The sequence below is a fragment of the Phasianus colchicus genome, chromosome 3, assembly GCF_987193195.1.
Source record: "Phasianus colchicus chromosome 3, bPhaCol1.hap1.1, whole genome shotgun sequence".
Classification (NCBI taxonomy): Eukaryota; Metazoa; Chordata; class Aves; order Galliformes; family Phasianidae; genus Phasianus; species Phasianus colchicus.
The window spans coordinates 32,242,676-32,266,554 of NC_143438.1; the positions used below are offsets into that span (position 1 = coordinate 32,242,676).

At 40.6% G+C, this 23,879-nt stretch overlaps 2 protein-coding genes across 5 annotated transcripts; one reads left to right on the top strand and one right to left on the bottom strand.

Moving 5' to 3' along the window:
- Positions 1-255: 255 nt before the first annotated feature.
- On the bottom strand, positions 256-14,702 carry SDHA (succinate dehydrogenase complex flavoprotein subunit A). The gene is made up of 15 exons (XM_031589125.2): positions 14,567-14,702; positions 11,438-11,524; positions 11,048-11,209; positions 10,405-10,548; positions 10,111-10,275; positions 8,804-8,952; positions 7,516-7,640; positions 6,136-6,304; positions 5,447-5,642; positions 4,554-4,725; positions 3,085-3,203; positions 2,606-2,717; positions 1,429-1,559; positions 986-1,099; positions 256-645 (listed from the first exon to the last, which is right to left on the bottom strand). Exons 1-15 carry the CDS (start codon positions 14,630-14,632, stop codon positions 559-561), a joined length of 1,998 nt encoding a protein of 665 aa, XP_031444985.1. The 5' UTR covers positions 14,633-14,702; the 3' UTR covers positions 256-558.
- On the top strand, positions 14,696-19,717 carry CCDC127 (coiled-coil domain containing 127). 4 transcript variants are annotated; one of them, XM_031589132.2, is made up of 3 exons: positions 14,696-14,833; positions 15,196-15,325; positions 16,572-19,717. In XM_031589132.2, exons 2-3 carry the CDS (start codon positions 15,205-15,207, stop codon positions 17,243-17,245), a joined length of 795 nt encoding a protein of 264 aa, XP_031444992.1. In that variant the 5' UTR covers positions 14,696-14,833; positions 15,196-15,204; the 3' UTR covers positions 17,246-19,717. The 4 variants fall into 4 exon arrangements, with proteins under 4 accessions (XP_031444992.1, XP_031444994.1, XP_089993368.1 ...); XM_031589134.2 differs by having other exon boundaries at positions 14,737-14,863; XM_090137242.1 differs by lacking the exon at positions 14,696-14,833 and adding an exon at positions 14,860-14,951.
- The last annotated feature ends 4,162 nt before the right edge of the window (positions 19,718-23,879 follow it).

The following is a 23,879-nucleotide window of genomic DNA, read 5'->3' on the forward strand; positions in this document are numbered from 1 at the left end:
GAAAGCCAACTTAAAATAGTGAATACAACTATTAATTTCTACTTACCCAGCTGGAAGTGTATCTTGCTTCCTTCTGCAAAGCAGAAATATGACAATTTCTACAAGTTTATAACTTTTGGTTTATTTCTAGTGTTAATTACTTCAGTACCATATTATTTTCCCATTAGCTGAAGTCAGCAATTTTAGACAGTCTTGTCTAAAACTCAAGATACATTTCTTGTTTTTAAAATACACAAATAACTGTCTTTATTTTGCGTGTATAGTTACATACATACCAGCATATTCAAAATAAATACAAATACTGGGACACAACTTCTGATGACTTTATTTAGACACATTTTGTGTTTTCCCTTTGAGCTGTGGAAGATGAGTGAAACAACACAAGCATTCCACTTTCATAGTTACGAAGTAAGCCAAAGAACAGAACATAAGTTAGCAAAACCTTGAAGCAACATTTTTCCATTCACTGATAGATAAGAGCAGTATTTTGATTCGCTTCTGCTATGCATATGTACATCAACCCTCTCTGGGAGAGGACTGCAAGTTGAATCTAAGTTACTAGTATGAGCGAATAGCAGGCGGAACACTTGAACAATCTTCTTCGTTCAAAGTTCTGTCAATTACAGGTCTGTATTTCAAGGTAACCTAAAATAAAAAAAGAACGGAGGGAAAAAAAAAAAATCAAGGTAAAGGAATCTCATATCTAACAAAGACAGGCTAGTTAACAGGAGTGACCAAATAACATGGGCAACAATTACTTATGTTAAACCATTTCCCCATTATTCATTAATATGGAAAACAAACATATGGTAACCCTCAATAAACATTTAAGTTCTACCAATTTACCAACCAATTGAATCTATTAAAACCAAAAGCCTGATCAGAAATGGTATAGGAAGACTATATATTTAAAAAGAATGCTATCAACAGCTGACCAACAGGACTGCTTCCTGCTGACAGGGAAACTCTCAACCAGACAGCATACCTTCCCTGACTTGACATCCACATATGAAAGGGTGTGCTTCCTCCAATGCTCTTCAAATGGCCTCTTCTGTTGGCCCTGGAGTGGCTTAGAATAGTCAAACTCATCTACCCGTAGCTAAGGAGAAAATGTTAAAATAGACAAGAAATTGGCATCTGCAGATCACTTCAGAATCACATTATTGGCTGCAACTACAATGGATCTCCTAACAGCCAGCAAGCTTTATTTTAATACTGCCCGTGCCAAAATTCAAAGTCCTTGTTAAGCTTCAGTATTAAAATCATGTTCCTTACATAAAATTATTCTGCCTTCAACCCTGTTTGCACATTGACAACCTTATTATTACTGTAGTCCTGTTCCAGATTTCCCTAATCATTCCAATGCATGCACTGGAACATTAAGGACAGCAAATTCAATGCTACATCCAGGCCACATAAAATACATACCTTATAGTCCTCTCTGGCATGAGCACCTCGGGATTCTTTGCGAGCCTCAGCACCATAAATGGTCTGCAGGGCACAAAGCATCAGGTTTTGCAGTTCGAGGGTCTCCACCAAATCAGTGTTCCACACAATACCTAGTAAAATTTGAAACACTGTGGAAGGCGTTCTACAAAAAGTTTTTTCTTAATTTACTTCTAATCTAATGCTGATACACACAGTCAAACTAGTCCATGCTCTACAGAATGCAATCACAGTCTCCAATACTGAATTACTCAGTATTTCCAAGAAGGCTCTACACTGATGCCTGCAGCCTTAGAAAAAAATCTAGAACTATTACAAAAAAGTGTCCAGGTGCATTGCTGAATGCATGTGCACTTCTGAGACCAAGTTATAATAGCGATTCTCACCTGCTTTATGTACAACTTACAATTCAGTTCCTACACCTCATTTCAGCTGACAGGATGAGGCCAGATGGTTGTTTTTTTTTTTTTTTTAAGTGGTTGTCTAAAAGACCCAGACAACCCAGGGGTTTCCCCTCAGACTGAAAAAAGAAGCCAGCTTGCTAGATATTCAAGGTTCCCCTTAAGTATCTCCAATGCAGACCCCAAGTTCTTTACATGAACATACTTCATTTTATTTCCTATGTTATATCACAACACTTCTTTTCTTGATGCTTGGTGAGAGTTGTCCTGGAGAGACTGCTCTAATTTCAGTGTTTGAATACATGTCTAAAGAAGAACACAGTAGCTGGAAAGAAATACACAGCTTGAGCAGAGAAAACCTACACCACCAGTTGCACTTAATTAATCAAGTCTTAAGCTATACTAAAAGACATGACAGTATCTGTGTGAGAGCTATCTGCTCAGATGAAGAAATAAAATTGAGCATTCAATCTAAAAATAAAAGTGTCTTGCCATCTTTCTGCAACTCACTGGCCTTTTCAAAACATATTTCTGAAGTTCCCCTTAGCATGTGAACAAATTCACATCATGTTCTTTGAAGTAGTACACCACTAGAAAGTGCCTAATAAGATCAATTACTTTGCTGATTTCCATGCTTAGCAATTAGGGATCTAAAGATTCAAAATAGTCAAGTCGAGTCAATTTTAGACAAAAGAAAACAGAAGGTTTATGGAAGAAAAACAAACAGTCACCTCAGTAATTCTTTGCTATCAAATTACCTCTGTCAAATGTCTTCAGATGAGCTAGATCACGATAAATTTGGCTAAGTATTTCACAGCCTTCTTGTAGTATAGAGCCAGTACGAAATACAGCGGCATGGCTTTGCATTGTCTGCAAGACAGTAAAAAAAGATCAATTTCACATGCTGTACGTGCATAATATTCCACATAATTTAATTCTAGAAGAGCTTGATACAGAGCTTTTCTGACTTCAGGCACATTTGCAGCCAGAAGAAAACATTTTTCTGTTCACCTCAAACAGAGGAAAACCCTCTCTCTTATACAGTGGGATAACAGAATATTCACAAAGCAAAGAAACAGCAAAGGAAACAGAGATACAGCTTTATTGTACACATACATCTTCTCATACTCCTTTTTATTTCTGCAAGGCAAATAAAAAAAAGTGGTCACTTAGCAAAGTGACCACTCCATCTCTTCTGCTTGCAATTGTTTTCTGCCTTATTCTGCACCAAGCTTACCTTCTGCATGTTAAGTCGTACTTCTGAAGTTCTTATGGTTCCATCAGCAAATCTTAATTTGTCAAGATTAGCAACTGATTCTTCACCAGCATTTGGTTTAATGGAGGGGACTGGTTCTCCTATTAAGAAAATTTTAGTGAGTTTAGTAGGTGAATGTTTCTGGCAGATTCATAAAGTCGTAATGACTGTAACTCAGATCTGTTTTCTTTGTCTGAGACATAAGTTGACTCCAATTTTCCCAAACCTATAGTTTTCATAGCACTTTAAAGATAGAGTTCCTAGGGGAATATTTTATTTTTATTTTCCTGTGATAGTTGATATGGAAATTTCAGGTCAGGCTAAGTTCTGCTGCTAACTCCTTAAAAACTGCACTTGGTGCAAATTGTTCTGAATTGTGCGATAACTTTCACTGGATGTAGCTCATTATTTCCCTCCTATACTTGCCTCATCTCCTCATCCCCAGATCTCCCATCTTCTCTTGGTCCCTGTTTACAACCAGGATTCAGCCAATAAGCTTGGCAGCTACATGAGATTTCTGCATCTTCCCTCCAACACAGAAAACACCTGTTGCTGGTTGACAAACATCATTAAACTAAACAAGCAAGCAACATCTGACTAACACACTTCATCTGTGCAGTTCTGCATTCAGACTAGTAAGAAGTTTCCCACAACTTCAAACTCAGAGGAGCCACAGGACTAATCCAAATAAAACATTTATACAACCCAGAACCAAAAAGCACTGCTAGATCCAAGGGGATTATATCACAGACCACTCCATACATGCTGGGGCAAGGGGAGGAAGGTAGAAGTTTGCTGCCATTTATTTTTTATCAGTCTCACTCTGCATGGTCAAACTATGAGAAAACAGATAAAAACTACTGGAATTCAGCCACTCTTGCAAGGTAACTGCCTCTATCTGCCTCTTAGAATGTTTCATTGTTTTTTGGGTTTGCTTTGTTTTGTTTTTAACTTCAAGCTTAGTAGCTACTGCTGAACCAAATTATTTTAGTAGTAACATACAACAGTGATAACATATATAGAAGGAAGAGCATGTTACAATTTTTACTATTTTTTTCCTATCACTTGCATGTGTAGTCCACCTTGTATATCAACAAGGCAGCAGCAAATCCCACTAAATGAAAGAAGTGTAAAAGCAAAGGACACTTACACAGAATGTAGGGAAGTCTTCATGTTCAACATCATACTTTACTGAACTGTGCAAAATTTCAACTGTTTTTGCCAGTAGCACTGAGAGTACCAGTTTCAAGTGGATAAGCTCACAAAGCAAGCCTTAAGGACAAGTAGCACACTTAAGAATCTGCATATAAGTAGTATAAATATCAATTCTTCAATTTTCTAACAAATAATTGTCTAGGTCTTGCCTTCTGAATTTGAAGTAGGTAAACAACTCGTAAAGCAAGTAGCAAATCAAACGCCTCCATAATAGTAAGACTAACACTAATGCTTACCAGGCTTGCAGGTCTCTGCAATAGTAAGGGCACAAGCACGACCAAAGACCACCAGATCCAAAAGGGAGTTTGCTCCAAGTCGATTAGCACCGTGGACAGATGCAGACGCTGCTTCCCCACAAGCATATAAGCCAGGTACCACCTTATCCTCTCCATTCACATGAGTGATCACCTACCATTGCAGACAGCCAATTAATACTCATTTCTCAAACAGCTTAAGAATGCAAGCCTCCTCATTTTTCAAGTGCCATGTGCAAGTAAGGACAAAACACCATCTGAAGTTTTCCCCAAATCTAAATCTATTAAACAACTTAGTTTAATAACATTATGTAAATACAGATAGCACTAAAATCTACAGTTTATTCAACAGTACTTAACATAACCATATACTACTTCACAGTTTTGCAGAATGTTAGAAAAGCAGAGGATACCAATCTGACCTGTACACATTACCAAGGGAAAAATCTGTATTCAGAAAGTAGGATGCAATGTACTAGAAAAAAATAAGTGAATCAGCTGACACTATCAAGTTGATATCTAAATAGTTTAAGTTGAAGGAATCTGTGATTACAGGAGGTAAAGAGAATTAATATGTATTAACTTAATTGTAACAGAGTCCTAGTTTGATCCCTCAACTGTATCTTATCCTCAAGTTGATAGTTAGAATTCTTGACAGATACGACAGTAACTGTTAACTTCACTTTACAAGTTTTCCAGATTTCCATCTCCAGATGGACTGGAACATGATTTACAAAACCAAACTTCATTGTGTGTTTTAAACGCTCTAACGTTATTAAGTTAATGTTCTTCAGCACTCTTACATTTATATTTGGATAATCATTTCCTAAAACCAGATGAAAATTCAGCCACTAAAAATGATCTGTATTACTTACCTGTCCCTTGTAGTTAGTAGGAATACCTCCCATATTATAATGCACAGTAGGCAGAACGGGAATAGGCTCTTTAGTGACATCAACTCCTGCAAATATCATAGCTGTTTCTGAAATCCCTGGGAGACGAGTTGCCAGCTGCTGGGGTGGTAAATGGTGCAACTGCAAATACACATGATCTTTTTCAGGGCCACAACCCCTATAAAACAAGAATTTCAGCATTGGAACACAACAGAAATTCTGCAGAAGCTAGTAATTTTTTTAAGCTAACTTGTTTCACTTGTGATAGCCTTTGCAAAAAAAAAAAAAAAAAAGATTTTAAAATCCATCTTTGACAAAAAAAAGAATATCTAGCATTTTTTAAAGCCATTGACCTTGGCAAAAGTGTATTTTTCATCATCCAGCTTTTTTCTCACAACAATTCACAGTATTTAAGACTTTAAACAACTGCATCTCCATAGATAGATGTAAAAGTTTATGATAATTGAACAACTGTCCCTAGACACAAAGAATTAGATCACAAAATCCGTAACATCTTACGTTCCCCCTCCTAGGGCACATTAGTAAGGAATAAGTAAAATTTTTTGTGCCAAAAGCAGTATTCAGGTATTTAACAAATAAACTACCGCACTGCATATAACCTAGTATGATGAAGCATTCATTCTGAAGCTTTATTAGAATATTTAACTAACCTTCCTTCCCTTATCTCTATGGTCATAGAGCGAGACACAACATCCCTGGAAGCCAGATCTTTAGCAACAGGTGCATATCTCTCCATAAACCTTTCACCTTGACTGTTAATTAGAATACCTCCTTCTCCACGACATCCTTCTGTTATGAGGCAGCCAGCCCCATAGATACCTGCAAAGAAAATAGCCATCAAATAAAAGATTTGAGAATTTCCTAACCAAGACAAGCAAGGTTGCAGGAGCAAGGTAATGCAAACAAGTCACATGGCTAGACTTTTTTTCTACCTTAGTATTACCTGCCAATAAGTGTCACCTGTGGCCAATATGAAACAAGTAGAGTAATTCCTATCAAGTATTCTTACTGGACAGTGAGCAAGTTCATTTGGAAGACTTGTGGTATCTAAAGTATTACAACCAGAAGAGATCTGCACCTGTCAATATGTGAGGAGAATTTTCCAGAGATTTTGTAGACCTTCATCAATTACTTTGTTCAAGATTTCCAAAACTGATCATCTTAAGTTCTGCCTACTCATCTTTCTTGCCTCTTCTCCTGCGCTAAGACAGCACAAGAAGGCTTCAAACTGTGTTAAATGTAAAAGCTTACTCGGTAAGACCTTCCTTATCAGAAAGGAGAGTCTTCAGCACTGGTCATCATAGAAAAATAAAAATGCTGACATCCCATGTACCTGATAATTATATTAAAAGCTACGGAATTACAAATAATAAAGCTTCTCTGACTATAAAAGCCTCAGTTACATCAAATGAACACTGACATAACCCTTGACAGGATTAACTAATAACATTGTAGAAGTAAACAATACAAAAAAAACTCATCACTTGCCAAAAGTTAAAACTCAGCATTTATTTAGCAACAAGCAAAAAATAATAGATCTTTATTTCTTAGTCTGTGACCACTGCTGCCTCCAGTTTAGATACTGATACTGTGCAAAACCCCAGTCAGAAATATACATTTTTACTTCAACTACCCCATTTTCACAGCATATCCTTATGTGAAACTCCTTAGGCATATGAATCTATCCCACTGTTCCTTAATTTATTATTAAACATCTTATTTTGAGCACAAAAAGCAGCACACATTTCAGAGGAATAGGAGTTTCAACTTGAAAAAGCAGCACCCTTTATATTTAACACTGGTATTACATCAGCTCTGACCTCTCATAGGGGAATAGTTTTACTCTCAGATTTATATTCTACAACAGCTGCAGACAAGTCTGAACATTCCCCTACAAGCAATTAACAAAGTAATGAAGCGCAGCAGAAAAATGCAAACTGACTTAAGCACATTTTAAAACCACACAAAAAAATTTCATGATACTAAAAAGTTACCTATATTATTTTATAGTCTGTAATTATATTCCATACCTGTAGGGTGAAACTGTACAAACTCCAAGTCCTGGCAAGGAAGGCCAGCTCGTGTAACCATAGCAGTGCCATCACCTGTACTAGTGTGAGCAGATGTACAGCTGAAGTAAGTACGTCCATACCCCCTGCAGAACACAGTTAACAGAATTACCAAAAAATTATCTAATCACACTCTCAGCTATACTGTCTGCAAAGTGATAGAACTAGAAAAGAGCAATAAGCAAAATACCTAAGGGATAATTACCTAAGAGTAATATCAAAATACCTAGCTTTTCCTAAGTTCAACTAAAACAAAAGAAAACTGATGTAGTCCTGTTATAGTCAGCCTCACCTGAAAAATGGCTAATGACAAAATTACTTGAGAAAGATTAGTCTCCATTTAAACTATTACTAGCAGTTTTAGCAAAATGACTTACATATGTATACACATGGCCCCGATTTGACATGCTTAGATCTGAAAAGTTGCTTCTCTAAAATTCACTAACAGTAAATTCTCACGAATACAGCAAAGATATTAGCTTCCAATGTTTCTGAGCACTGCCAATACTCCCTTAGTTTCAGGATAAAATCTCACAAGAAATATTAAACTACTTATTGTAAGTAGCTCGAATTACTTCAGTATTAAAGCCACGGTTATTTTAATAAAGCCGGATTTCAACCAGCAAGCTCATTTTTCTATGCAAGATGTTTATAAACATATCTATCACACTGAAACAGATAAGAAACAATAAGCAGCAGAACTCTAATCCAAATAGTGCTCCAGTACACATACACAAATTTCTGCAACCAGCGATGTAAAGTTACACTTATCTTCTGACAGCTTCATCCCACAGTGATCAGACTAAGAATTTTGTTATCTTAATACAACAGATTCTCAAGAACCTTGAAAAAGCTGTTTACTACTGGAAATTCAGAATCTTAAGGAAATATACATACTTTGGTAACATCACAATGTCTGCTTTCTAAAGCACGTTTTTTAGCAACTTAAGATATTTGGACCATACATAATGCTCTTAAACATTTCAATTTTATGTCATTATTCTAGAATTTACAGTTAGACTTCTTATAAATTTATACCTTAGTAAAATGTAACAGATGCTTTCTTACCCTAGGAAATGATAGAGTTCACAGTAATGCTGCTTTTGATTGAAGGGGAAAAACATAACTGCTTTTTTCTTTTCCCCTCAAGTCAGTATGTCATCTCTATACTATGGAGTCAGACACACGTACAAGACAAGCAGCCCTCTAAATAGCAGCACTCTCAAGATTACCATAAATATTACATTACCCAGTGGCAATGACAGTGTTCTTTGCTCTAAAACGATGTATAGTGCCATCTTCTATGCAAAGAGCAATAACACCACGACATTCTCCATTTTCCATCAGCAAGTCCAAGGCAAAATATTCAACAAAGTAGCTGGTATCATATCTTAGAGACTGGAGAAAAATAAAAAAGAATTAAAAAAGGAATTTTAACAACAATACCCCACACACCTAAGTAGCCTCTTCTCAAAACTGTCAGACTGCAAGCAGACTGTATCACAATGGAAAAAACAGCCTTCCACCAACCATCAGAGAAGCCAGTTCCCTCTAGAAATCTCCATAAAAATCTACTAACAAGCCTGATCTAGCTCAAATGCATATAGTTACCAAACCACTCAATTCTGAGAATTCATAGCTAGTCAGCAGGATGAATTTTCACTGTGTTTGGCAGCACTTCAGTCAGCTGCAGTTCTTGTTGCTCATATAAGCACGTATTATGAGGTCTCTCAGAAAAGCAGAATACGCTTCTGGAAGCCATAAACAGCCAGCAGGCATCACCAAGCTAAAGACATTCTTTCATGCCCTCAAGGATCAGAACTGCTAAGCGTTTTTATTGCAGCAGTATGTGTAACCTGAAGGACAGAAATTAGCTAACCACTAAGTAAATAAATAATTACTAGGCATAAACTTCAGGTTTCAAGTACTTTAGTACCATTAAAAAGAATGAAGTTTTTTCCACAGTTACAGTTTGTAGAATCAACGGGATCAAATGCTACAAGTCTAGTAATTTATTTCCATAAAGAAAACACCAGGAGACCATGTTGCCCTTTATGCATTTATGCTTCATTTCTCCCTGCTCCCTGTTTTATAAGGGAAAAAAATGGTGCCTGGTATCCTTTATCAGAGTTCCCCAACACCACTTTTTTTTTTTTTGAGGAAAAAAAGAAGATTTTGAGGAAGGCTTAGATAAGTTCTGTCTGGATCTAGTGAACAGATACAGAAGCAGCAACAATGAAGAACTACTTCAGACCACAAAACTAACAGCTACTTAACATCCACTGTTTTCAAGACAGACATCCACTACAAATACAATCTTTCAATATATTCTAATTTCTGTGTACTCTTGACAAAGAAAAGCAAGCATCACGCAGCCTATACCCTTCCACGGTGCCTCGCAAAGAAAGGAAATTTTCCCAGATTCCTCATTGATAGGCATGCAAGTTTTTTTTGTGTACATCCAACACCAGAAAATACCATTCAAAAAAAGGAATTAAAATACCGCCAAAACTTACAAAAAACAAACAAATCAAGTTTTACTTCACAGCTCCTTACCCTGCCATACAGAGTATGCAAGAGCGAGTGTCCTGTCCTGTCTGCAACACAACAGCATCTGTGAGCCTGTCCTCCTTTTCCAAACTGAAGACTCTGTCCTCCAAATGCACGCTGGTAGATTTTTCCTTCCTCTGTTCTACTGAATGGCATCCCATAGTTTTCCAGCTGTTAAATCAAATAAAAGAATCAGTTGTGCATAATAAGCAGCAAGTTAGTTCACTGTGTTCCTAGTGAGAAACCACTCTGAGCGCTAGTCCATTGTAAATAGTTATCATCAATGTCACCAAAGCTCACCTCTATCACTGCAGCTGGGGCTTGCTCAGTCATGTAGTGTATGGCATCCTGGTCACCCAGCCAGTCAGACCCTTTCACTGTGTCATAGAAATGCCACCTCCAGTTATCATCTTCCATGTTCCCCAAAGCTGCGTTGATCCCTCCCTGAAAGTAAAAATACATTTTCCTGGAATTAAATCTGTGAAGTACAGCCTTATTAGAATTTCCCTGGTTCCCGTTAGAATTTCGTATAATTCATGCCTCAATATATAAGTAAATACAGATTTAAAGAGGCTGTGAAAAAAATGCATGCAATTTATCATTTTCGCAATGGCTCTTTATCATAGAATGGCCTGGGTTGAAAAGGACCTCAAAGATCATTCAGATTCAAACCCCCTGCCATGGGCAGGGTTGCCAACCTCTAGACCAGGCAGCCTGGAGCCACACCTATTTTGCTCTGTTTAGTGGAACAAAACAAACTGCAAAGCTACGCGGAATGCAACAAAAAAGAGAACTGAATAGAAGCTACATGTATAAATTTAGTTGAAATTATTTTGGAGAGATATATAATGTTCACAGAGGCCATACCGATACACCTGTGCATATCCATATCACCTTTCTTACAGTAGGTATCTCTAAGCATATGTTCCACCTCATTTCTCACCTGCGCAGCAACAGTGTGAGACCTGGTGGGAAACAGCTTTGTAACACACGCTGTATTAAACCCAGCCTCAGACAAACCAAATGCAGCCCGCAGGCCTGCTCCTCCTGCACCCACAACAACTGCATCAAACTCATGGTCCACAACTGGATATTGTGTAGAAATCTGGAAAAAAATAATAATGTGTTTGTTATCACAAGTATTTCAAGCTAACTTGAGGTTATTCATACATACGCAATATATTTCAGCAACTCAATCTCACCATGTACTTGAGCACAACACTCCACTAAAACAAGAACTAGACGCAACACAGCGAGCTGTATTCTTCTGTGTCTCTGATACATTAGGTGTTAACTGATCTGTTACTTGAGATAGAGAGAAGTATGAACGTACCGAATCAGAAACTTTGGCAGAAGCACTTTTCTTTCCATCGACTGTAAAGTGAAAGTTGCGTGCAAGAGTCTGGCATGCTGCTGGCCACTGTAGAAAGAAATCAAGACAACTATTATGAAACAAATCTTTTCATGAGGAAGAATTTCAGCATACTCAACTATTCTATGTTACAGTAACCATTTACTCATCACTGATTCAAGAATCATGAACCATAACTGACTAGTTTGGGTTGGAAGGAACCTTAAAGCCCACACAGGTCCAAGCCCATGGCCCTTGCCACCCACAAGATCAGGCTGTGCACTGCATCAATGTATTTCAGAAATAAATGCAGTGAAATTTGGGCTCTCTTACACTCAGTTGTGAAAGCATTCAAAGTTTTGACCGGATGAAAGATCAACCTGCAAGTAAAAGGATGTAACAGACCATCGGATCACTAACCAGTCTCTCAGACCTACCTGCGGCTGCAGTGATAAAAGTATGTTTGCAGTCAATATGGTACGTTATTCCAATTTTCTCTTACGTAAGCAAAGATGAAGACAGCTTTATGACAACCACAGGAATTACTGTAAAATACTTCTCTTAGGTCAAACAATGCTGAGAATTTGAATTATTTCAGGTGCTTAAAAGTAATGAATTAAAAAAAAAAAACCAGTGGTGGGGAAGGCTGTTCCTGATTATTGTTGCTTCAAAAGCCAAGTCTGTTCTTGTTGTTTTCATTCTCTGCGATCAGTGACTGATTTAGAACAATGTGTTCATATCTGAATGAAGCACAGGGCACTTACCCTTTCTGCAGTGTTAATCCGTCTTCCCTACCACATTCAAAACCAATAAAACAAAAACAACGACCAAACCTAATACCTCAATCCACCAGTATCCACCTTAAGTAATTTAAAGGAATCAGAGTTTTAATGCTCACAGTATATTTCATCAATTTATTGGCATCTACTATTCCTACTCTACATTGTTAAAAAACGTACCTAACTGAGCACGTATGTTTGATTAGAAGAGCAACACGGTCATAACAGCGATTGGTAATGCAATATCAGCACTTCTCTATTTGAGGTATCACCCTGGAGCATTTTTAGACTGAATTTGCTTTTCCCAGCAATTGTTGCAGCCATGGTCTCATCACCCAGCAGTTGCAAACACTAACAAGCAGGTCCTCCTTCTCTGTCACTTCCCAATGACCACTTTCTAATTGAAGTACATTACCCTTTAGTTGACCCAGCTTTATCATCTCTTTTACTGTTCCTTCATATGATCTTGCGTAACAGTGAATCTGATGTATCATCAAACTTGCTGACACACTTCTGTTTTGTTGGTTTGTTTTTTTTTTTTTTTTTTTTATAGCCAAGGGAATTAGGTTCTTACCTAATTAAACAAGATTAGTATGAACAGCTATAACTAATTAATTCCATTAGTACTTCTTAAAGAAATGACTCTTCCGCTTCCACCTTGCTCTCTTACTACACTCTGGGACAATTCTATATCCACCTTACTTTTCATATTAAGTCACCTTCATTAACCGTGGTTATGCCCTAAAGCATAAAGAGATATTGACCCATATTTTCTCCCTCAGAAATGACAGTCTCCAGTTATTTCTGGAGACTTTCAGCCATGCCTTAGAAATAATTTCGTTTTCAAAAAATCTGTAAGTGGCTATACCACACTTCCATAGTCCTAGGACTGTTAACTTTGGGAATATGTTTTTCCATCTGGAAACACATTAAAAAAAGCAAAAAGAAAAACCACACAACTCTAGCAGATTCCTTCTCACATCTTAGCTTCTGTTAAAACAGAAGCTTTCAGAACTGCTATTCCTATTCACACAAAAAGTACCATATTTAAAGAACATATTGATCATACTAACCCTGAGCTGTTTATGCTACCAGGTACACTGTGAGCCTTAAAAAAAATAAATAAATAAAAATCAAAGGTCCAATCAGAGCTATTTCACTAGCATTCAGAACATAAACACACTCTTTAAGCCTCTTTCTCCAATTAGGAGTCTCTCTCCTGCACATGTAGAGTCATTAAGGATAGAAAAGACCACTCAGCTCATCTAGTCTGGCTGTCAATCCATCCCCACCGTGCCCACTAACCGTGTCCTCAGTGCCACATCCACACGTTTCCTGAACATCTCCAAGGACAGTGACTCCACTGCCTCCCTGGGAAGCCTGTGACACTGCCTCACCACACTGAGAAGAAACTTCTAATATGCAACTTGAGCTTCTCCTGGTGCAGTTTGGGCCATCATCTCTCATCTAATTGTTGCTACCTGAGAGAAGAGGCCGACTGCCACCTTACGAGATGGGGTCAACTACAGGTGTGCTGTGAGCTTTCCTTCCCTGTGCCTCTTTCATCATCACAAGCTCCCCACAAACAAGAACAAACAGAAAGCTCCCACTTCTCAAGATAAAAAACAAGCTGTTGGACCGTGTGATCTTCACAGGTCCCTTCCAACCGTTCTATTCTCAGCCTTCACTGATGATCCTCTACAGATTCGCTGAAGTAAAGCTGCCAGATGTTTGAGACACACTCCCCGCACAGCCAAGCTCCAGTAACATGGACGCTGTCCAGCTTTCCACGAAGACCTCACAGGAGTGCGCAGCACGGTTTCTACCCAGAGGCCTGGGCAGAAGGCGCTTAGATCCGCCAGCTCGCTGCAGGGAACGGACCTTCGCAGCACGCCCTTCAACCGCAGCCGCGCCCGCAGGCTCCCAGCCAGGAGCAGAAATGGGGCCGCGCCGAGCAGCCCCCGAGCGCCCAGGGCCTCGCTCCAAAATAAAGAACTGCAGACAGAGCCCCCAGCCCGAGGAGAGCCCGCCGCGGAGCTCCGGCTCTCGGCCTCACCCCGCGCCCCGGGGCCGGTTCCCCCGCCAAGGTCACCGCGGAGACGCGGCACAGGGGATGCCCCGCGCGCGGCGGGACGGGGCCGGGCGCGCCGCTCCGGCGGCGGCAGCAGCACACGCGGAGCCCCGTGCCCGCGGCGCCCGGCCCCCGCCCGGGGGGATCTCGCGCCAGCCCCGAGGCCGGAGGCTTCCCGCTCAGCCGGGCCGCCTGCGGGAAGAAGGAAGGAGAGAGGGAGTCGGACTCAGACGAGCCCGGCAGGGTGAGAACGCCACTCACCGCCCGCGCTGCCGGCCGCAGCCAGCACTTAGCCAGGCTGCGCGACGCCGTCACCACCGCCGCCATTTCGCACAGCCCCGGAGGAGCCCGCGGCGCGCATGCGCAAGGCCGCCGCTACCGGCGCCGTTACTCGGGAGGCCCCGGCGGGACAGACCAACCGGCGGGCGGGGGTTTGCCTGAGCGGCCTTACCCTCGGACCTCCCCTCACGTCGACACCCCCCGCTTCTCTACGCTAATGGGCCGGCCCGGCAGGGGCGGGACGGGCAAGTAAGTGACAGCGGCGGCGGCCCCGGGCCGGTACGTGGTGACCCTGCGAGGCTCCGTGTTCGCGGCCGTCTGCCTGGTCGTGCCTGCCGGCGGCACGGAGGCCTCAGGGGTGCTGGCGGTATGCGCTGTTCCCGCAGCCGGCCGGGGCAGGGCCAGGCGGGGACAGAGGTGGCCGATGAGGCCTGAGGGGCCGGCAGCGCCGTTCCCCGTGTGTGGGACTCTGTGCGTGAGGGTTTCGTTCCTCTGGAAGCGGTCTGGTTTGACTCAGGGTGTGGGGCGGAATCACCGCTGGCGGCGGCTGTGGGAGCGGCCGGTGTCCCTGGGCACAGCGCTAACACGGTGTTTATCTCCTGTTCGTGCAGGGTGTCTTCATGAATAACTTAAATGATCCTCCCAACTGGAACATTCTGCCGCATCACAGAGAGCCCAGGGATGAAGGCAGCAGATGGAATTATGCCTTGCTGGTCCCCATGCTGGGCTTGGCTGCCTTCCGTAAGTAGCACAAATCCGCCCTGCTGGGGCGTTGCTGTGTTTGGGCGTCTGACCGCAGTGAAAGCTCTGAACAAGAGCAAATCTCAGCGACAAAGCAGTGCCCCAGCTGGGGACTTCTGCTCTGTTTGCTGTCCCCGGAACCTGCCTGTGTTTGGGAATGTCACTGTAACGCTGCTTATAACACTGGGGCAGTGGCCTTTTTTGACACATGGAGTTCAATCTCTTTTAATAAACTTCAGAAAGATCTCTCATAACAAGTATGTTAGAGAGCCCCAAGGAAACCCCCAGAGTGATCATGATGTATATCTGCTTACTGGACCTGAAAATTTCTCAGCGCAGTCTATGCATGAAAAACTTCCATCCTGTTTACCAATAATTCCTTTTTTCTTCTTAATAAGTGTACATACTTGCAAAAAAAAAAAAAAAAAAAAAGACTAATGGATACATTCAAACAAAACATGATCCTTGAAAGAGACCTCCTGTGAAACGTGGACCTGCAGAAATACATTTTGTGGGATGTGTGAACAGAAGTGAATATCATGGAACTGTATAATAAATAAATAAATAAATAATGAGGGATCTCAGAGATCAATTAGTTCTAACCCCCCTGATGCAGGCAGAGTTGACAACCACTGAATTGTGCACTAGATCAAGTTGCCCAGGGCCCCATCCAGCCCTGCAGGGATAGGACATCCACAGCTTCCTGGGGCAGCCTGTTCCTGTACTTCACCACCCTCTGTGTAAAAAATATCCCCCTGACATCTAATCTAAATCTCCTCTCTTTTAGTTTTAAACCCATTCCCTCCTGTCCTATCAATATCTACCCATGTAAAAACTTGACTGCCCTCATGCTTGTAAACTCCAGTTACATATTGGAAGGCTACTGTCACATTTCTCCTGAGCCTTCACCAAGCTGAACAAGCCTAGCTCCCTCAGCCTGTCTTCATAGTAGAGGTGCTCCAGCCCTCTGATCATCTATGTGGCCTCTGCTGGACCTGCTCCAATAGCTTCACATCTTTCCTGAGCTAGGAGCCCCAGATCTGGAAGCAGTATTCCAGGTGGGCCCTCAAAAGGGCAAAGCAGAGAGGAACAACCATTTCTGTCACCCTGCTGGCCACTTCTCAGTGTCACCAAGTGGGAGGGGGGAGGAAGGAACGTTTTCACCATTAAATAACCTCTTCAGGGGCAAAATTAATTGTCCATACCCATCAATGCTGATCACTGTAGTCTCGTTTATGTATTTTAGGCTGGATCTGGACCAGAGAATGTCAGAAAGAAATAGAAAGAGAAAAAAAAGAATATTATAAAAAGCAGTCATCTTTACAAAAAGACCTGGAAGCCAAGTACCGGGATATAATCACAGAAAATCGTCGTGCAGTTGCACACTTGGAGCTGGAGCTTGAAAAGGAACGCAACAGGACCCTGAGTTACCGTGAAGCCCTTGTGTCCCAGAGTCGCAAACTAGTGGAAGAGAGAAGGATCCTAGAACAGGAGCAAGAGAAGTTAGAGAGAGAAAAAGAAGTTCTTTTGCGCTCGGGAGCAGCAGGAACCTTGTACCAAAGCTGTCTTGCAAAGGAAGAGGAGTGGCAGAAGAGAGCCAACATTTTACTAAAAGAATTTGAAGATGGGCTTAAAGAAAGACAGGAAATCTACTGCAGTTTTGTAGTACCTAAAAGTCAGAGACTAGAAATAGAGAAAAATCTGCTAGTTAAAGCAGCGACTGATCCTGTTGCTATGGCTTTACATATGGAAAGTGGCTTAAAAGATATTTTCAAACATGATAACTATTGTGGCAATCTGATGAACAAAAACAGAAGTCAAAACGGAAGACTTATGTGGTTGTATTTGAGATACTGGGAACTAGCTGTTGAATTACAGAAGTTCAAGAGGGTAGAAAATGTCATGTTAGGAAAACGATAGAGGAAGGAATGGTGATTTATGCAGTCTACTATGAAGGATAGGGACAACCACAGCTGTAGCCTGAAGTGGGTAAATTCTGCATTTCAGTTTCTGCTCTTCGTTGTATTTGTATCTGCATGGGACGTGCAGTGTTGTTTAACAACAGATGCTGTAGTGAGCTGTGCATGCTCTAAAACTGTGTTTGTGTATCTCTGTATTACACTGCAGTCTGCAATACAAGCTTCAGTAGGTATCAGAAGCAGCAAAACAATTTGATTTAGAGTAATTTACCCAGTTGAAGGTCATAGTCCATCAACAGAGAAGTGGAATTTTTCTTCCTTAAGTGGATGATAATGTCATGCTCCTTATTCTTGATGTTCTGCACAGTGTCTCAACACTGTCTTCTTTTCAGCAGAATTTTGGAAGAAACCATGATTGAGTAAAGTGCCTGTCACGTAATGTGTGTGCATATATACATACATTTATAAAAAATTGTATGTATGTTTGTGTACATGTATATAAGAAAGGAATAGTATAATTATGTTTCATATTAACCAATCTTGCATTGTCTTCCAGACTTAAATCACAAACAGGACTTCATGAACATCCAAAAAATGGTAATTAAAATAACATGTAAAGAAACTGATTAAAGTCACATTGGAGTTGGGGAGACATGCTTGAATATTAAATAGTATGTAGACTTGCAGTTATATTCTCACAGTACGTTATTCACGCTAAGAATACTTATGTTTTTTCTTTTCCTCAAAGTTTTAGTTGTAACCCAATGTGTGTTGCCATTATAGACATTGCTCTGCTGCTGCCTCTGCATCCCAGTGCACTTGGTACATTTTTAGTTTTCAGGAACCATGATAGTCATTGCACCTGGCTGTACTGCTTGTACAGGTGTTCCCAGCTAGGAGCCTAAATGCAGCCTGGGAACTGGTAGCTACCCTCCCCCTTCCTGACTGTCTCTGTGTTCCCAGACCTGAAGTGCACAATTCCACAGCTCTTAAATTTTGAGCTTACAGGTCACCCCTTAGAGCCCAAAAAGGAAGTGTTTACCTTCTTGTTTATAATGCCGATCTTCTCTGTTACTTGCCTTCAATTAGTGTTGTTAAGTTTTTGGTTTCTTTCTTTATTAAGTGCCAAACATTTGCTCTAGGCAATTAGCTGTCACATAGCCCAAAAACAATCCAGCTCAGTGAATGCCCATCCAAGTTTAACAGAGACCTCCAGGAGATGCAGAGTTTTCTCTTACTACTGCCTGGTTTTCATTTTAGTCAGGAGCAAAAGACAGAAGATAAATCTTCTGAAGTAATGTATACAACCTAATTCAGTTTCTCAGCATAAATAACATGGAACAAAATTCTTAAACATGTTTGTTTCCCAAATACTCTATTTTCCGTCTGTCTTTTTGCTCACCTTTGTGGTGTTACTCATTTTGTTGTATTAATTTATTAGCTTCTCATGGGCTCTTCTTTTTTGTTTTATTTTTAAATAAAGTTAATCATGGGAAAAAAAGACATACGATCACAGTCACTAGAAAGGCCAGAGGTTATCTGGATGCCAAGCTTATGCAGGTTGCACCATGAAAATGTGAGTTAGTACTTTTGTGTAGCTGTTGTAGCTGACCACATGTACATGCCCTAAGTGCCCAGTAGAACAGATCTGATTAAATAACTTATCTTGTGTATAATTCCTTCAGGATGTGTAAGGTGTGACCACACAGCTGTCGTGTTTCATGTGTACATCCAAGCAGTTACAGCAACACAGCTAGCAAACATTAGACAGTGAATTGATGCCAATACATTCAAGCCTCATATCTTGACTTTGTACATCTTCACTAATTTTTAATATTAGAAGTTGAAATGCTATGCTTTTTCAGTTTTTTTCATAGTTCATGTCCTTGACATCAACTCAAATTTTTTTAAAAAATGAAATGAACAGGGTAAAATACTTTTTTTCAGTATAAATGAATGAGTTGAAACTTCATACATCTTCATGTAACATCTTCAAGTAACATCTTCATACATCTTACATGGTTGGATGCAGTCTGATGTTGGATATTCACTCTCACTTTATAAGTTATCAACTATTTCTACAACAAAGTGTGGAACTGTTGTTCGTGGACACTTTGCAGATCAGTGTATTAAGAGTGTATTAAGATCAAGGAGTTTATTTCAGGAAGATTTTTCCATGTGTGTAACTAGTTTAGAAGCATCAGTCCTGTTAATTTCTACCAGAACTCATGTTTCTTAGTTTGTTGTGTATTTTTGAAACATTCCCCTGTTGTAAACTGTTATTTTGAGAGTTCTATTGTGAACTATTGCCCAGCAACTATTGTTCTGGATTAGCTATTTGTTTGAAAATGCCCACATATATATATGAAGAATGAAAGAACAATTTGTTTTCAAATATTTAATGAAGGGTGTTGTTTTTTATTTTTATTTTATGAAAATACCATTCGTGTTAAACAAGCAAACAAGAATAACAAATAAATCCTTAAACCTTTCTTCTCTGTTTTATTACTTGGGCGAGGTAGGCGGGAGGAGCGGAATTTGCTATTTTATGTCAACTTTCTAAGCACACTTCACAATCTTAAGGTTGTATAAGTTGTCTAGTTTTTAAACAGGGACTCAGAAAGTGTCAGTAAATACACAAGAGCACCAATATTAACTGAAGATAAGTGATTACAGATGACCACCACACTGTGTGAAAATGAACATATGCTGTCTAGATGTTTAGATACATTGTCTAACCACCTGGTGTGAAGGATCCAGTGCACTACTAGAGACTTCCTTGAGCAGTTCATGGGGAAAGATCAAGGAATTGAGCAAACCATGCATCATTCTAAATTGTCAATAGAAACTGTTCCAGCCTATGAAAGACATAGGACTGTCTTTTGTTCATAGTTGTGTTTAATATTTAAGATGTGATGCCTATGTAGGTTAAGATAAACAACATAACTGATGTGCAGACACTGTAGCATGACATAGGTCCACATGCCAATTGGATTGTAAGTATTCACCAGAACAAGTCTGGGGAGTCTTAGTCTATCTAGCTGAAGACACCATTGCAGGGATGTTTGCAACACCAGTATTCACACAGCAACCTTGGTCTAGAAATCCAATTTCCCCCATGAGCATTACTCTGCAAAAAAAAAAAAAAAAGCATTACTGATAAGTACCCCTGAAAGTGCTAGCTACTGTAATGGATACTAATGGAAGCAGTCAAGCACCTGAAAGTAAATGCTGCCTCTGGAAACTGAATCTGAGGAAGAGACTGAGGAGTGCAGAGAGACTGTGAGACGCATCATGGTTGCAACTCATTGTCACACACCCTGAACAGCTCTGTGCCCTGGGCTGATTCCACCCGAACTGGCCAATTGCTGCAAAACCTCTCCTTTGCCCTTCTTACAAGCACTCCTACAGGTTTGTCTTTCTTAGACACCTGACTTCTGAACAGGATTTACACAGGACAAACAAAATCCACAGCTAAAGCAGTTGGTGCTTCATGTTATTAAGTGCTGACCCCCTCCATGTGGTTAATCACGCTTCTTGTTAGCAGCCTGAGCTGCAACCCCCTGTTTTTATTAATTCTGACACTTTATGGGCAGATCTTTCTGCTCCAGGTGCACTTGAGCATGATAATGAGAAAGATGAGAAGAAATGTAGTTTTTGTTGACCAAGACAGAATGAATTTTTCTACACCAAACCAGGTTTTATGGTAGACCTTTATGTAAAGACGACATGCAGGGCTGTAGTTCAGCAGCATCCCAGTATCTCATTGCATACTACAGCACTGGCACCATTAAAGTTTCCTGAATGGGCTGCCTGTGGAAATCATTATTAACATAATTAACATAATTAACATAACACCCTACCTCTGTTATGTTCCCAAGAGCCTGAAAGGAGTTTCAGTAAGCTCTCTGTTGTTTCTCCTCTGTGGTTATACAAAATGACTTCTCTTCCATCCAGAAAAATTTACAAATGCATGAAAAGAGATTTAATCTCCAAAACATTGAATTTCTCCAAAACCTTCAAGGTATCCCTGTGTGAACTCCTGTGGTACTGATGATGGCAATGTGTGAGCACACACACAGGAATTCAGCCCTGCCAGCTGAGAAGCTGTGCCTTTTGTCTGCTTACCAGCTAAAGTTGGAGAACAACAGAGCATAAAACTTAGAACAAGTTAAAGATCTACAGAATATTTCTTGGTGTGGCAAACTCTATAACCACCTGCTGTTGAATATTACCCCTAACACTAAGCGACTGAAACATTTTGCCTGCGTATCTTGTGTTCTGATGGGATTGTTAGAGTCCCTTATGTTCAGGATATCCTGAACCTGGGGATCAGTGCTCCTTCTATGTACATCTTGTCAAGGATTTTGCCCACTGTTAGCTCACAAAAGTATTCCTTATTTTCTCTGAATATTTTTTACAGAAGGTCTGGACTTTGTCAGGGACACTGTCAGAGAGAGCATTTTGTTTAACTTCCAAATGTTCTTCATCACTTATATCTTCCCCATCTCACTCTTCCAAATAAGAATCCTATCTTCTAGGCATCCTGCAGTACAGTTACCTCTCTCTTTATATTTCTGTCTTTTCCGGTTTGAGGCTCACCACACAACCTCTGCTTTGCACAATCTTCCACTTCATTACCCTCAATATCTGAGTCAGATTTTATTTTTGCCCCGGGGTGATGGCAGTAGAAAGAGAAGGAGGAGCAGGTGCTAAGCCACCATGCTTTGGCTCTCATTTTGAATGCTTGCCACCACAGGAATATCTAGATGTGGAGAGAAGCACTTCATAGATGTGCTTAAAGGTTTCTCTGCAGGAGGAGCATCATGTTGCTCTGAAGGGAAGATGGTGAACATGCCACAAACATGTTCAAAGGAGGGAGACAGTATCAGTAGGATCTTGGGAGAAATTTTACCACTGGCAATCTCTTTCCTAAAACCTGCCAGGGACATCTTCTAGAGACTTCCCATCTGTTCATGAATTGGGGAATTTTGAAAGAGAGAAGGAAAACATATTGCTAACAGTGGATGCCTACAGGATAGCTCTGGAGCTCCAGTGCACCTTTGAAAATAACACCATGATTTACCACTAGAAGAATGGAAGGAAGTATTAAGTGAGGAATCTACCGTATTCTTGATTGTCTCTAAAATACAATCCTCACAGTAATGCAACTTGAATCAGTAACATGTAACTCATCAGCAGTCTGTGACTCTTCACCTCTTCATAGGCATGTGCAGATCTATATATTCTTTCCATGAGACATACAGATGCATGTGACCAACAGTTAAGTGACCAACATTTAAATGACCAAAACTACACAAAAAGTAATGTGTGTATGTATATGTTGCTTTGGGAAGAACAAGCTGACTGAAAAGAGTTTAATTAAGACTGGTGGATAATGCTATGGAATCATGAAGTGATTTCAGGCTGGAGATTAGGAAGAATTTCTTCTGAGGAAAAGTGGTCAGGTCCTGGAACGGGCTGCCCAGCAAGGTGGTGGAGTCACCTTCCTTGGAGGTGTTTAAGGAAACGATGGATGCAGCACTGATGGACATGGTTAATGGGTAACATTGCTGGTAGGTGGATGGTTGGGCAAGACTGTCTTAGAGGTCTTTTCCAACCTTAATGATTCCATGATTTTATGATTCGTAACAGTATTTGCTACGGTAATAAGAAAGGTCAGAAAATGAAATGCATTCTAATAGTATTGAATATTGTAAAGCAAAATTAGAGAGCAAACTTGGTGTTTATGATTGCCTTTAGCTGCAATGCTCTGTAATCATCACTCTCAAAATATTTGAAGAGTTACAGATTTATCCTATGTCATATCAAGGACAGTAGAATCACAAAGAAATGAACATTCTGTATTTCATTCCTGAAACTATGTCTGAATGGAAACCTCTTACATTGCCCTCTGTTTCTCTCAGTGGCTTTGAAGTAAAGGAATGTTTGATTTTTAAAGAGCACACTCGCTTTCTTTTCCTGGTTATCCTTGTCCTCCACTCACTGCACCAGAAGGTGCCCTGGCTGGCTCCAGCAGTTTCTTCAGTTGATGGATTCAATTCAATCACAGAAGTGATGAGTGTCCTCTCAGTGCAGATGGTTTTCTGCAGGGTTAGTGAGTTGCGCTGTCCCAGGAGCTCCAACACCAAATGAGACCTGAGCAAGGTCAGAACCAGGAGAAGCTGGCAGGTGGTCAACCTGGGAGGAGTATGAGGACGTATCTGCATCTCAGGAGGAAGGAGGCCAACCAAAACCATCTTGGGTTATGCTTACTGAACATAGCCCTATGCCTTCACCCGACACATCGACCCTTGCCAGGCTAACCAAAGGAGCTAAACATGTTGAGTGCTGCCAGGAGCCCTGTACATCATGCCTGGACCTGTCCCCACAGAAAGAAGCAGGCCACCCCTTCCTTACTCATCTGTACTTGTTTTGCTCATCTGTTTCCCTGGTATCATTCTTCAATTACTTTTCTCTCTTACGTTTTCCTGAGGTCTTCATTGTCCTGCAAAGTGAAAGACATAATCAAGCTGGATATCAGGAAGAGGTTCTTCACCAGGGGGTGGTGCCATGGCAAAGGCACCCCGGGGCATGTGGTCATGGCCACAAGCTGCTGGAGTTCAAGAAGTATA

Bases quoted from the DNA above. Each gene is read 5' to 3' on its own strand.
- SDHA (XM_031589125.2), bottom strand. From the start codon at position 14,632: ATGGCGGCGGTGGTGACGGCGTCGCGCAGCCTGGCTAAGTGCTGGCTG. The intron at 1,560-2,605 runs GTAATTTGATAG...AAATTTTACTAG, and splicing joins TCTGAAGACATTTGACAGAG to GTATTGTGTGGAACACTGAT. The intron at 1,100-1,428 runs GTATGTATTTTA...TTTTCTCCTTAG, and splicing joins ATGCCAGAGAGGACTATAAG to CTACGGGTAGATGAGTTTGA.
- CCDC127 (XM_031589132.2), top strand. From the start codon at position 15,205: ATGAATAACTTAAATGATCCTCCCAACTGGAACATTCTGCCGCATCAC. The intron at 15,326-16,571 runs GTAAGTAGCACA...TATGTATTTTAG, and splicing joins GCTGGGCTTGGCTGCCTTCC to GCTGGATCTGGACCAGAGAA.